Source organism: Stegostoma tigrinum, chromosome 28 (assembly GCF_030684315.1).
Source record: "Stegostoma tigrinum isolate sSteTig4 chromosome 28, sSteTig4.hap1, whole genome shotgun sequence".
In the NCBI taxonomy this organism is placed as follows: domain Eukaryota; kingdom Metazoa; phylum Chordata; class Chondrichthyes; order Orectolobiformes; family Stegostomatidae; genus Stegostoma; species Stegostoma tigrinum.
Window position 1 is genome coordinate 48111806 of NC_081381.1, and position 15681 is coordinate 48127486.

At 42.5% G+C, this 15681-nt stretch overlaps 1 protein-coding gene across 3 annotated transcripts in view; it reads left to right on the plus strand.

The window, feature by feature from the left end:
• Positions 1 to 15681, plus strand: part of si:dkey-205h13.2 (uncharacterized) — a 156220-nt gene that overhangs the window by 39110 nt on the left and 101429 nt on the right. For all 3 annotated transcript variants that reach the window (XM_059638018.1, XM_059638017.1, XM_059638019.1), the window contains 4 exons: positions 3988 to 4162; positions 4262 to 4359; positions 14029 to 14203; positions 14311 to 14408. In XM_059638018.1, the coding sequence (XP_059494001.1) occupies positions 3988 to 4162; positions 4262 to 4359; positions 14029 to 14203; positions 14311 to 14408 (546 nt within the window). The remainder of the gene's footprint in view (positions 1 to 3987; positions 4163 to 4261; positions 4360 to 14028; positions 14204 to 14310; positions 14409 to 15681) is intronic.

Here is a 15681-nt window from a genome sequence, read left to right on the forward strand (position 1 = left end):
GAACTTGCAGCATGGGTTAGTACCTGGGACTTCGATGTTGTGGCCATTTCAGAGACATGGATAGAGCAGGGACAGGAATGGTTGTTGCAGGTTCCGGGATTTAGATGTTTCAGTAAGAACAGAGAAGATGGTAAAAGGGGCTTAGATGTGGCATTGTTGGTCAAGGACAGTATTACAGTTGCAGAAGGGATGTTTGGGGACTCATCAACTGAGGTCGTATGGGCTGAGGTTAGAAACAGGAAAGGAGAGGTCACCCTATTGGGAGTTTTCTATAGGCCTCCGAATAGTTCCAGAGATGTAGAGGAAAGGATAGCAAAGATGATTCTCGATAGGAGTGAGAGAGACAGGGTAGTTGTCATGGGGGACTTCAACTTTCCAAATATTGACTGGGAACACTATAGTTCGAGTACTATAGATGGGTCAGTTTTTGTCCAGAGTGTGCAGGAGGGCTTCCTGACACAGTATGTAGATAGGCCAACAAGGGGCGAGGCCACATTAGATTTGGTACTGGGTAATGAGCCCGGCCAGGTGTTAGATTTGGAAGTAGGTGAGCACTTTGGTGATAGCAATCACAATTCTGTTGTGTTTACTTTAGTGATGGAAAAGGATGGTGGATACCACTGGGCAAGAGTTGTAGCTGGGGGAAAGACAATTACGATGAGATTAGGCAAGATTTAGGGAGCATAGGATGGGGAAGGAAACTGCAAGAGATGGGCACATTAGAAATGTGGAGCTTATTCAAAGAAAAGCTCCTGTGTGTCCGAGATAAATATGTACCTGTCAGGCAGGTAGGAAGCTGTAGAGTGCGGGAGCCGTGGTTTACAAAGGAGGTGGAATCTCTGGTCAAGAGGAAGAAGAAGGCTTATGTTAGGATGTGATGTGAAGGCTCAGTTAGGGCACTTGAGGGCTACGAGGTAGCCAAGAAAGACCGAAGGAGAGAGCTCAGAAGAGCCAGGAGGAGACATGAGAAGTTGTTGGCGAATAGGATCAGGGTAAACCCTAAGGCTTTCTATAGCTATTTAAGGAATAAAAGAATGACAAGAGTAAGATTAGGCCCAATCAAGGATAGTAGTGGTAAGTTGTGTGTGGAGTCAGATGAGATAGGGGAAGCGCTAAATGAATATTTTTCGACAGTATTCACTCGAGAAAACGATAATGTTGTCGAGGAGAATACTGAGATACAGGCGACTAGACAAGGTGGGATTGAGGTTCACAAGGAAGAGGTATTAGAAATCCTTCAGAGGGTGAAGATAGATAAGTCCCCTGGGCCGGATGGGATTTATCCTAGGATCCTCTGGGAAGCCAGGGAGGAGATTGCCGAGCCTTTGGCATTGATCTTTAACTCGTCATTGTCTACACGAATAGTGCCAGATGACTGGAGGATAGCGCATGTGGTTCCCCTGTTCAAGAAGGGGAGTAGAGACAACCCTGGTAATTATAGACCAGTGAGCCTTACCTCAGTTGTTGGTAAAGTGTAGGAAAAGGTTATAAGGGATAGGATTTATAATCATCTAGAAAAGAATAAATTGATAGGGATTGTCAGCACAGTTTTGTGAAGGGTAGGTCGTGCCTCACAAACCTTATTGAGTTCTTTGAGAAGGTGACCAAACAGGTAGATGAGAGTAAACCGGTTGATGTGGTGTATATGGATTTCAACAAGGCGTTCGATAAGGTTCCCCACAATAGGCTATTGTACAAAATGCGGAGGAATGGGATTGGAAATTGGCTTGCTGAAAGAAGACAGAGGGTGGTAGTTGATGGGAAATGTCCATCCTGGAGACCAGTTACTAGTGGTGTACCGCACAGGCCGCTGTTGGGTCCACTGCTGTTTGTCATTTTTATAAATGACTTGGATGAGGGCGTAGAACGATGGATTAGTAAATTTGCAGACGACACTAAGGTCAGTGGAGTTGTCGACAGTGACGAAGGATGCTGTAGGTTGCAGGGAGACATGGATAAGCTGCAGAGCTGGGCTGAGAGGTGGCAAATGGAGTTTAATGCAGGCAAGTGTGAGGTGATGCACTTTGGTAGGAGTAACCAGAAGGCAAAGTACTGGGCTAATAGTAAGATTCTTGGTAGTGTAGATGAGCAGAGAGATCTCGGTGTAGATCCTTGAAAGTTGCCACCCAGGTTGACAGGGCTGTTAAGAAGGCATACAGTGTTTTAGCTTTTATTAATAGAGGGATCGAGTTCCGGAACCAAGAGGTTATGGTGAAGCTGTACAAAACTCTGGTGCGGCCGCACTTGGAGTATTGCGTACAGTTCTGGTCACCACATTATAAGAAGGATGTGGAAGCTTTGGAAAGGGTTCAGAGGAGATTTACTAGGATGTTGCCTGGTACGGAGGGAAGGTCTTACGAGGAAAGGCTGAGGGACTTGAGGCTGTTTTCATTAGAGAGAAGAAGGTTGAGAAGTGACTTAATTGAAACATATAAAATAATCAGAGGGTTAGATTGGGTGGATAGGGAGAGCCTTTTTCCGAGGATGGTGACGGCGCGCACGAGGGGGCATAGCTTTAAATTGCGAGGTGAAAGATATAGGACAGATGTCAGAGGTAGTTTCTTTACTCAGAGAGTGGTAAGGGAATGGAACGCTTTGCCTGCAACAGTAGTAGATTCGCCAACTTTAGGTACATTTAAGTCGTCATTGGATAAGCATATGGACGTACATGGAATAGTGTAGGTTAGATGGGCTTGAGATCGGTTGACAGGTTGGCACAACATCGAGAGCCAAAGGGCCTGTACTGTGCTGTAATGTTCTATGTTCCATGATGCCCAAACACTGAAACTGCCAAATTCAATCTGCCTAACAAACTCATTTACCTTGCTTCAGTTCCTGTGTGCATTTACATACAACGCCTTGTCCGACATTGACTGCCCGTTTCTCATAGTTATCCCCTTGACTGCTCTGCTCGAAGTCATATTCCTAACCTTTCCGTACTGTCTGTCTTATGGTTTATTTCCAAAACTTTAATAATCTCTGCTGAGTCCTCCCCACCCTTTGCCTTTTTCCATTATTTTCCATGCAATTTATCTAGTTCACAAATGTCCTGTCGGGAAGGAAATCCACTGTCCTTAGCGTGGTCTGGCCCAACATGCAACTCCAGATGCACAGCAACGTGATTGACTCTTAACCAGCCTCCTAAATGACATTTAAAGACAGGCAACAAATTTTATGCCCATCAGTGATGACCACATTCCAAGAAATTATTAGGAAAAAAAGTTCTACTATCAATTTTAAACTCGATTCTAACACATGTTATACCTATTATATATAAAATAATACAACAACTCATGTTAGAATCACACAAGTCCACAGTTCCACCTCTGGGAAATCTCACCACACATTGTGAAGATGCCTGAAAGTTTTCATTTGTGGTACCAATAAAACATAGTAGGAACTGCTTTCCATTGAACACTGTCTTGTTTTTTCAAAAGTACAGTTACTTTGAGCAAGAAAACTCTCAAAACACCTCTTTGCTTCTTTCTCTTCATTATCTTCTTAAGGTAAAGTTAGGGAATGACCAGGACGTAGGGGGAAATTTCCACGATGTACTCTATAGTTTAAAGAAGAACCAATTAGGAACAGAAAGATCACCTGTGTTTTGAGTTTTCCTGCAAAAGATGGCAAGAATGTGTGCTGGGGAACAAAGAGTGTTTTGACTGAGCACCCCTGAGGATATCTGGTACATTATATACTAAAAGTTTAAAAAGGAGTTGCATTCCTGTTGCACTGATGATACACACAAATAAATAGTATTCTTCTATAGCCAGTGTCATTTCATTTTCCTCTTTTAATAAGTTCTCTCAAAACATAATTGCTGAAACTAATTCTAATTCCATTTAACTTCTCTAAGCCAGGGTAACCTCTTGAAGGAACCCACTTACTAAACCTGCTTTCTACGCTGCACACATTCTGTCATATCCTTTAAATCCATCTTTGAAATTGTTGTTAATAGTGCACAATTTATTTTACTCCTTAAACCAGATAACTGCAAAACTCGATGGTTTGACCGTGACGACCCATCGGGTAATGGTGATTATGAAGATCTTGTGAATCTTAGAAAAGCATATCCTGATCAGATCTGCAGTAGCCCAACTGCTTGTGAAGTGGAGACAACGTCAGGAATTTTACAATCAAGCTCCGGGGACAATATTACTGAGTAAATGATCATTTACCCCATCTGAATTTGAAACTGATTTTATTTTAAAATGAATGAATTATTTCCACTGTTACTTTATCCCTCTCCAATGCTAAACAGATGCAGTGTTACTGCTGGATCTATTTGTGCGAATAAAGACCAACAAGATGGCAAGTGCGAAGATTACAAAATACGATTTACCTGCCCTGAGTTTTTTTGTAAGTACTGGATATCTGTCAAAAATGATTTATGCTGCTTTCCACTTTGAAACAAATGGCTTGAGATTTAATGTTATAATTTTGCAGGATGTTTAAGAGAAATTTGGATTCAATCAGTGTGGAATTGACCTGTGTTATTTTGTTTTTAAGTAACATTTGGAAGGAATGTACACTAAATCACGGCATTGTCAGGCGATAGGGCCCAGTGCTCACAGTTTATTTTCACTGTTGGCTATACCACAGGAGGCTTCAACAGTAGATAGAACATTTCCCTTCAGGGATGAGGACCTATCAGCGCTTAGGGGAACTTTAACAAATGAAGGATTCTAAAGACAAATCTTTTCATATTTAACTTGGTCTCTATTTAATCAGCTAACATGAATTTCATTCCACTTCTTCATTCAATCGTATGTTCTGTATCAAAGTTCTTCCTCTGATAGGGAAATGGGAGGCAGTGGCCAAGTGGTATTGTCACTAGACTGTTAATCCAGAAACTCAGCTAATGTTTTGGGGACTTCAGTTCAAATCCCATCATTGCAGATGGTTGAATTTGAATTCAATAATTAACATTTTGAATTGATACTCTACTGATGAGCATGGCATCATTGTTAGGAAAACGCATTTGGTTCATTCTTGTCCTTCAGGGAAGGAAATCTGCCATCATTATCTGGTCTGGCCTATATGTGACTCCAGACCAAAGCAATGCGGCTAACTCTCAATTGCATTCTGAAAGTGGCCAAGCAAGCCTCTCAGTTGTATCAGTTGTTACAAAGTCTCAATGAAGAAATGAAACAGACAGAAAACTTCACCTCAGCCTGGCCACCAGAATGGACAATGGCAGAAACAACCCTGCTGACCCTGCAAAATCCTCCGAACTAACATTTGCGGCCAGTGACAAAATTAGGAGTACTGTCTCAGACCAGACAAGCAACAGCCTGACAAAGTCATATTCACAGAATCATACCTGACAGACAATATCCCAGTCACCACCATCACTAACCCTGGACATGTCCTGCCCCACCAGCAGGACAGACAGCTGAGTTGGTGGCAAGTGCTATATGGTCGGAACGGAGTTGTAGGATGAATTTAACATTAAATCCATACCCCATGTTATAGGCAAGGAAATCACCTGCTGATTACTGTATACCTACTGATGAATCAGCACTCCTCTATATTGAACAACAATTGGAGGAAGCACTGAGGGTGGCATGGGTGCAAAATGTACTCTGGATGAGGAATTTCAATATCCACCACAAAGAGTGTCTCAGCAGCAACACCACTGATCGAGCTGGTCAGGCCCTAAATGACATAGCTGCTAAACTGGGTCTGCAGCAGGTGGTGAGGGAGCCAATAAGAGGGAAGAACATTCTTGACCTCACCCTTACAGATCTGCTGGCTGCATATTGCAAAGGTCCTTGACAGTATTGGTAAGAGCATCCACTGCATAGTCCTTGTAGAGACAAAGTCCTGCCTTAATATTGAATATATCTTATGCAGTGTTATGCTGGCACTGTCACTTGCTAAATAGAATAGACTTTTGACAGATCTAACAACTCAAGGCTAGGCTTCCATGAGGTGCTGTGGGCCATCAACAGCAACAGATGTGTACTCCAGCACAGTCTGCAACTTCATGGCCCAATAGGTGGCCCACTCAACCATTACCATCAAAACCCTGGTTCAATGGAGAGTGGAGGAGGGCATGGCAAAAGCAGCACCAGGCATACCTAAAAACGAGGTGTTGACCTGGCAAAGACTACTTACATGCTAAACAGCATAGGTATAGAGGCATCAAGTGATAGAGTTAATAATTTCTACAACCAATGCATCGGACCTAAATTCTGCAGCCCTCCCATTAGTTGTGAATCGTGGTGGGCAATTAATCAGCTCCCTGGAAGAGGAGGCTCCTCAAATATCTGCATCCTCAATGCTGGAAGAGCCAAACACACCAGTGTAAATGATAAGGCTGAAGCATTTTCAGCAATCTTCAACTAAACAGATACGAGAATCCAGTTCTGTTCACTCCACATGATATCAAGAAACAATTGGAGATACTGAATAGTGCAAAGGCCAAGGGTCCTGACAACATTCTGGCAATAGTACTGAAGTATTGTGCTTTGGAACTTACCGTTCTCCAAACCAAACTGTCCCATTAGAGTTACAACACTGGTATCGACCCAACAATGTGGAAATTTGAAATGTGAAAAGTTGCTTAGGTATGTCCTGTACACACAAAGCAGCACAAATCCAACCCAGCCAATTGCCACCCTATTAGCCTAATTTTGTTATCAATAAAGTGATGGAAGATGTCATTAACGGTGCTATCAAACAGCAATTGCTCAGCAATAACCTGCTCTGGTGCCCAGTTTGGATTCCACTAGAGCCACTCATCTCCTGACAACCTTAATTCAAACATAGATACAAGAACTAAGAGCAGAATTCTAGAGGTGAGATGAGAGTGATAGCCCTTGACATTAAGGCTGCATTTGACTGAAAGTGGCACCAAGGAGCCCTTAAAATACTGGAATCAATGGGAATCAGGGCAAACTGCCTGCTGGTTGGAGTCTTACCTGGCCCACAAGAATATGGGTATGGTTGTCAGAGGCCAGTTATCTTAGTTCAACAACATTTTTGCAGGAGCTCCTCAGCATAGTGGTCTAGGCCCAACTATATTCACCTGCTTCATTGACAACCTTTTTTTTGTCATAAGCACAGGTGTAGGGACGTTCAAGAAGGCAGCTCACCACCACCGTTTCAAGGTCAACTAAGAATGGGCAATAACTGCTAGCCAGCCAGTAATGCCCACAAATGAATGAAAAAAGGAAAAATCATTAGATATTTTTAATGCTAAATTATAAATTGTTCCTTTAAATTTGTAGAATACTGTGTGGATAAAACTGATGCATGCTAATATTTCAAAATGATCGTGCAGCTAGCCAGCACAAGATATTTTATCATGGTCAACCTTCCTTCTATTGAAATTCACTGGAAATAGTTCAAAGTCTTCGTTAGAGACTGATTTCCTGGCATCACTTACATTTTTACTTAGATTAAAGACAAAAGTAGGGCGATATTTTCCAAGCCTCTATTTGCTCTGCCACAGTTGGCTGTAGAATCTCAATTACTGAGCAGAGTCAGGACAGAAATCCGTACGCTTTTGGCAACTAATGGCATGAGAGATGTGGAGAAAGTGTGGAAAATGGCTTTGGGGAGATGATCATCCATGATCTAAATTGGTGGAGCAGGTTCAAAGGGCTAAATAAGTCTGCTCCTTTGCCTGAGTTTAAGTTATATAAAATCGTGAAGTGAAATGTCAGCTTCTGATTCATTACCTGACTATTTCTTGTGGTTGATGAGTATAGGTTTTACAACCTTAATGTTCATAAAATTAGTAAGTAAAGCCACCATAGCCCTAGAGGCTTTTGTTTCATTATGAGATTGATGGTGGTTTAACTTGAAGGTCACCATTCCTCAAGCAAGGGAAGAGGTTGAGAAGGATGGACTCTTATGGTAATTTCAGCCTGTACAGAAATTGAACCCATGCTATTTGCGTCACTGTGCATTGCAAACCAACCATCCAACTATCTGAGTGCAGCGACTCCGAAAATTAAAGTTTGTTAAACCATATCTGGATGGCTTCATTCACTGAGATAATACTGTGCTTGCAGTCGTGAGATATTCTGCATTCAGGACCTTGTAGAGGTTCAGTGCACTGAGAATCAAGCATTTAAATCGCAGAGTCATGTGGCCCTCATTTCCTGTCCAACTGGCACTAATAAAGCTGCATGGCGTAGGAAAAAGCTAATCTATTTAAGCCATTTAAACCAACAAATGACTTGACACATGCAGCGTTGCTTTCTAATCTCACCATTTAGTTCTACGTTTTAACCATGTCTATCTTAATAAACAGTCTTTCTATTTATAACTTTTTTTTCTTTGAGTGTATAAGTGCCAATACATTTTTTTGTCAAAGCATTTACTACCATCAGTGTGCCTTGGTGGATATAGGTGGCAGCTTGCCAATAAAACATTGCTTAGATTTTCCTCCTTGAAGCAGTGACAGGAATTAGGGACCCCCACCCCACCCCACCCCACCACCCACCAGCAGATTCGCACACCCACCACAAGAGAAATTGGCTCTGTAGGAATGATCTTCACTGCGAGAGCATGCCTTCTAATTGGGCCAACCAACAATAGGAAAATGTTCAAGGCAGCCACCAGATGCTGCCGGGTACTAGGCAGGCTGCTTAAAAGGTTCAACTCAGTATAAATGGATCAAAGTACCACCGCAACGATAAAAGACCATCTCTCGCCCCCACTGCCCATACCCAAAGATTTACCATTCCCCATCCTGCAACATCACATACCTTTACCCATCATCTCAATGGTTCCTCATGCCCAGATCCTAAACAACAACAAAACAATTCTTATCAGGCCCTCATGCCAGACCCTTCTATGCTCATTTGTGCATTATACACTTGAATTTATGCATTTTGGCTGATTCCAAGAAATCAATGATTCTTTGTACCTGAGCTCCAGTGTCTATTCTGTCAACTGCACATGGTCTATTTACAAAAGGGTAAGAGGTATTAAATCTTTATTGATTGTGCTGTGGATACTGCTCCCTTAAAAGGATATTTGTATTGACTTGTAGTGGATAGAAAGTGATGGATGAACAACTGTACCTGACGAAGGGTTTTGGCCCAAAACGTTGACTTACCTGCTCCTCGGATGCAGTCTAACCTGCTGTGATTTCCAACCTCACACCTATAGACTCTTTATTTCAAGTTTTTTGTTCATCCTACTCCTGTTGTATACAGTGCACAATTTGCTAACATCAAAACAGTCAGTTGGCTTTATTACATTTGACAGCAGAGCTGGAGCAATAGCAGCAAAGAATTCATTAAATGTAAGTACAAAACAGCCTGAATCTGTGCCTCTTCATTGGATATATTCACAAGTTAGGAAGGAAAGGGCAATTTTCAAGCCCACCGACTCCCACAGCTACCTAGAATACACCTCCTCCCACCCACCTTACAGCAAGGATGCAATCCTCTGTTCCCAATTCCTCCGCCTCCACCGCAGCTGCTCCCAGTATGAGGCATTCCACTGCCAAACATCCCAGATGTCCTCGTTTTTCAAGGACCGCAATTTCCCCCCAACAGTGGTCAAAAATGCCCGCAATTGCATCACTTGCATTTCCCACACCTCAGCCCACACAATCCCTTCCTGCAATAAAAACAGAGACAGAATTCCCCTTGTCTTCAGAGATCACCTGATTAACCTCTGGAATGAATGCATCATTCTCAACCAACTGCAATCTGACCCCACTACGAAGGATATATTTTCCTCCCCACCCTTACCCGCCTTCCAGAGGGACCGCTCACTCCGTGACTCCCTTGTCCGTTTCACACTCCCCACCAGCCCCACCACCCTGGCACCTTTCCCTGCAACTGCAAGAGGTGCTACACCTGCCCTACACCTTCCCCCTCACCTTCATCCCAGGCCCCAAGAAAATCTTCCACATTAAACAGATGTTCACCTGCACATCCACTAATATGGCCTATTGTGTCCATTGTTCCCGACGTGGCTTTCTCTAAATCGGGGAGACCAAGCAGAGGCTCGGAGACCGCTTTGTGGAACACCTATGGTCGCTTCATGACAAACGACAACACCTCCGAGTTGCGAATCACTTCAACTCCTCCTCCCACCTTCTGGACAACATGAGCATCCTGTGCCTCCTCCAGTGTCACAACGATGCCACCCAAAAACTGGAGGAACAGCACCTCATATTCTGCCTTGGAACCCTACAATCCAATGGTCTCAATGTGGAATTTACAAGCTTCGAAATCTCCCCACCCCCAACCTCATCCCAAGACCAGCCCACCCTCTCATCCCTGCCTCCTTGACCTGTCCATCTTCTCTCCCAGCTATCAGCTCCTCCCAGCTCACTGACCAAGCCCCACCCCCACTTCCTACCTCCGCTCACCCCTACTAGCTTCATCCCTGCTTCCTTGACCAGTCTGTCTTCCTTCCCACCTACCCACCTCTCCCTTCTCACTGACCAACCCCCATGCCAACTCCCTACCCACTCACCTTTACTAGCTTCATCCCCACCTCCTTGACCTGCCGTCTTCTCTCCACCTGTCTGCTCCACTATCCACCATCTATCACTGCCTCCCCCTCTCTTTCTTTATTTCAGAGCCACCTTCCCCTCCCCCATTTCTGAAGAAGGGCTGAAATGTCAGCTTTCCGGCGCCTCTGATGCTGTCTGGCCTGCTGTGTTCATCCAGCTCCACAACTTATACGCTATTTTCTTTATGCGTTCCATTTTTGGAGTACTGCTGGAAACCTAATTATTTTGCCTGACTTTCCACAAGAAATAATACAATAACTTCCCTTCAGTGTCACTGGAATGCTTTGAAGTTTTTGTTCAATCGTCTACCATAAGATGTACGTCCAGAAGAAAACTATTGGGCCCATCTCCTCGTTTTTCCTTTTGTGCTTCCTATCCTCACTCTTTCTTAAGCTTGAAACAAAATTCTAATCAATTTCAGAAATGTTATGACACAGGATGTATGGGTTCAAGTTCATAGTTCCTTGAAGGTGGAGTCGCAGATAGACATAGAAGTGAAAAAGGTACAAAAACAGAAATTGCTGGAAAAGTTCAGCAGTCTGGCAGCACTGTGAAGAGAAGCCAGAGTTATTGTTTCACGTTCAGTGACCCTTTCTCAGAGGGTAGTGAAGAAAGTATTTGATACACTTTCATTTATTGGTTTAGAGCATTGAGTATAGGAGTCGATATGACATGTTGTGGCTGTACAGGACATTGGTTAGGCCACTTCTGGAATACTGCATTCAATTCTGGTCTCTCTGCTAGGGAAAAGATGTTGTTAAACTGGAAAGGATGCAGAAAATATTCCAAGGATGTTGCCAGAGTTGGAGGGCTTGACCTTTGGGGAGAGGCTAAATAGGCTGGGACTGTTTTCCCTGGGGTGTCAGAGGCTGAAGATTGACCTTACAGAAGTTTATAAAATCATGAGGGGCATGGATAGGGTGAATAGCCAGTGATCACAGCCTCTTAAGTTTTTAAATAGGTATGAATAAGGATAAGTCAGGACCTTGTGGGATGGTTCTAAATTGGGGGATGGCAAATTATGTCAGTATTCGGCAGAAGTTAGGGACAGTCAATTGTGAGCAGCTGTTATTGGGCGAGTCCTCATTTGACATGCAGGAGTTGTTTAAAAACTAATGATTAGAGTTCAGGGACTGGCATGTTCCAGGAAGGAAAAAGGACAAGAATGGAAAAGTAAGGAAGCTTGGATACTGAGGGAGGTTGTGAATTTAGTTAAAAGGGAGAAAGCATATGTAAGGGTCAGGAAGCTAGTATTGGACAGAGCCCATGAGGAATATAAACAACGCTGGAAAGAACTCAAGTAGGGAATTAGGAGAGGACCAAGGAGCCATGAAATGACCTTAGTAAGTAGGGTTAAAAAGAATCCAAAGACATTCTGTATACATATGTTAAAAACAAGAAGATAAGACAAGTAAGAGAGAGCTTAGGACCACTAAAGGATAAAGAAGAGAACCTGTGCTTGGAGGCAGAGGATATGGGTGAAGTCCTGAATGATTACTTTGCATCAGTATTCACCCATGAGAAGGAAATGGATGATAGTGAGATTAATGTGGAACATTCTAATATGCCAGGGCAATTTGAGATCAAGAAAGAAGTAGTGTTGGGTCTCTTGAAGAGCATTAAGGTGGAAAAGATTCCAGGGCCTGATGGTATCTAATCCAGTTATTGAGAGATGCAGATGGGGAGAATGCTGGGGCCTTGACCAAAATCTTAGTATCCTCGCTACCTGCTAGACAAATCCCAGAGGACTAGCAAGTAGCTAATGTTGTTCCTCTGTTCAGGAAGGGAAATAGAGATAATCCGGGAAACTATAGACCGATGAATCTCACATCGGTGGTTGGGAAGCTATTGGATTGGTTTCTTAGGGATAGGATTTGCATGCATTTGGAAAAATCAGCACGGCTTTGTGCAGGCCAGGTTACTAACTTGATTAAAAATTTTTGGAGAGTTGATGAATGTGATCGATGAGGGTAGAACGGTGGATGTTGCCCACATGCATTTTAATAAGGCTCTTGACAAAACCCTTCATGATAGGCTCATCTAGAAGAATAAGATGCATGGGATCCATGATGACTTGGCTGCTTGGATTCAGAATTGGCTTGATCACAGAAGACAGAGGGTGGTGGTGGAAGGGTTATTTTCTGGCTGGAGTTCTGTGACTAGTGATGTTCTGCATGGATCTGTACTGTGATGTCTGCAGTTTGTGACATACATAAATAACTGGAATGGAAGCATAGATGGGTAGGTTAGTAAATTTGCATATGGCACAAAAATCAGTGGAGTTAGATATTATAGAAGGTTGTCAGAAGATACAGTGGGATATAGGTCAGTTGCTGATATGAGCGGAGAAACAGCAGATGGAGTTTAATCCAGGCAAGTGTGAGGTGCTGCATTTTAAGAGATCAAATGTTAGGGAAAAGTGTACAGTTCATGGCAGGACCTGAACAGCATTGATGTACAGAAGGATCTTGGGGTTCAAGTCTATAGCTCCCTGAAAGTGGTCACAAGTAGATAAGGTGGTAAAGAAGGAATATGGCATGCTTGCCTTTATTGGTTGGGGCATTGAGTACAAGAGTCAGGATATTATGTTGCAGCTTTGTAAGACTTTGGTTAGGATGCACTTAGAGTATTGCACTTATTTCTGGTGAGAGGAGGAAGTTCAAAGGAGATTTGAGGGGCAATTTTTTTTACACAGAGAGTGTTAGGTATTGAGAACATGCTGCCAGGGATTCTGGTAGAGGCAGATGGAATAGGTGTTTAAGGGATTAGTTTAATTTGGCATCATGTTCAGCACAACATTGTGGACCGAAGGGCCCATTTCTGTGCTGTACTGTCCTATGTCTTTTTTTCCAAAATAGGGGAGTCCAAAATTGAATGGCATTGGTTTAAAGTGAGAGGTAGGAGATATGAAATGGATCTAAGGGGCAATGTTTTCGCTCAGAGGGTAGTGGGAGTATGGAATGAGCTGTCAGAGGAAGTGGGGGAGGCTGGTAGAGCTACATAATTTAAAAGGTATTTGCATGTGTACAAGAATAGAAAGGGTTTAGAAGGATATAGGCCAAATGTTGACAATTAGGACTAGATTAATTTCAGATGTCTTGTCAGCATGGATGAGTTGGACTCTTCCAACACTACCTCTGCCTTCAATGGACAAGCCAATTCTGAATCCAAGCAGCCAAGTCATCATGGATCCCATGCATCTTAGTCTTCTGGATGAACCTATTGTGAAGGACCTTGTCAAGAGCCTTACTAAAATGCATGTCGGCAACATTCACTGTTCTATCCTCATCGGTCACTTCTCCAAAAAAATTAATCAAGTTAGTATAACTGGAATAAAGTCAGTTCATCAGGTTCTCTCATCAATAATGTTTGAATCAATTCTGATTCCATTGAATTTCTCTGATAATTTACTAAGTGTTATTTTTTATTCTCAACTCAACATCTTATCATATTATTTACATTTCATTTGAACCTCATTTACATGTGCCTTTCAAAGTGTAATGAATAAAGTCACTGGTTTTTATATCTTAAATTAGGCAGGTGCAAAACTCAGTGGTTTGATCGCGATGACCCATCAGGGAAAAATGATTCTGAGGACCTTGTGAGTCTTCAAAAAGAATATCCTGAGCAGATCTGCAGTAACCCCATTGCCTGCGAAGTGGAGACAATATCAGGAGTTGCAGTTGGAAGCTCTGGAGATAATATCTCTGAGTAAATAATGATCTTGTTCTTTTGACTTTAACATTCTCATTTTATTTCATAAAAAAAGGCTGTTTTAATAATTGCAGAAACGTGCCCGTGTTTTCCGTGTTACACAGGTGCAGCGTATTCACTGGCTTCACTTGTGTAAATGCAGACCAAGAAGACGGAAACTGTGAAGATTACAAAATACGATTTATCTGCCCCGAATCTTTTTGTAAGTGTTTGAACATTTGTAGGGAGTCGAGTTTTGATTGTTACCTCTGCTTTGTGCCTCTACATTAATTGTTGTTTTCTGCAGTTTGTCTTAAGTCAGTGAAACGTGGGTCCACTGTCTGGGTAGAACTAAATGGTGCTTGTGCAGTAATAGACAAGGCACATTGACCTACTGTATCACCATTTGGGCCTTTCTAAGCCAATGGTGTACTACAAAGGAGACACTGAAAGTAAGTGGCAAATTTCCCTTCAGAAACATGGGGCTGATCAAAAGCACCTGAGTAAATTTCAGCAAATAATTCTCTGAAAACTACACCTAAAATTCAATTTATGGCTTTTGTTATCAACAGAAATTTCAGTTCTCAATTACTATTGCTTATTCTTTGTGCCGTCGAAGCCTATTTTCCTTGAGTAAACACCGGGTCAGGGCCTCATCAGTTACTTGTAAATTTGCTTATTGTTCCTTTTCAATTCAAGCTTACCAAATGTTTACAAAACTATATTTCTGAATGCCCATGAGATCTGAGAATCAGTATCCAGTAAAATGTATTACACATCCTTAAATGCCCTGCAGGAAGTAGTGGTGAACTGCCTTCTTGAATTACCTGATGTCAAGGGCAGTCATTCTCACCTCATGTCTTCAATTCAGCCTTTTCATCAATGTCTTGTTCAAGTTTGTAATAAAATCTGTAGCTAAATGATCCTAACCTAATGCAATTTGAGTAGTGATTGGATTATAGTATTGAGTAAATATCGCCTGATAACACCATCAAGCTTTGTGATTTTGTTGACCGTCTTGCCTTGAAAGAATGTCAACTGAAACACACGAATTAGACTCCAGCCTAACTTAGTCTTAATACACAAATAATTTAAATTATACAAGCATCCAATTAGTTAGAACATAGAACATAGAACATAGAACAGTACAGCACAGAACAGGCCCTTCAGCCCACAATGTTGTGCCGACCATTGATCCTCATGGATGCACCCTCAAATTTCTGTGACCATATGCATGTCCAGCAGTCTCTTAAATGACCCCAATGACCTTGCTTCCACAACTGCTGCTGGCAACGCATTCCATGCTCTCACAACTCTCTGCGTAAAGAACCTGCCTCTGACATCCCCTCTATACTTTCCACCAACCAGCTTAAAACTATGACCCCTCGTGCTAGCCATTTCTGCCCTGGGAAATAGTCTCTGGCTATCGACTCTATCTATGCCTCTCATTATCCTGTATACCTCAATTAGGTCCCCTCTCCTCCTCCTTTTCTCCA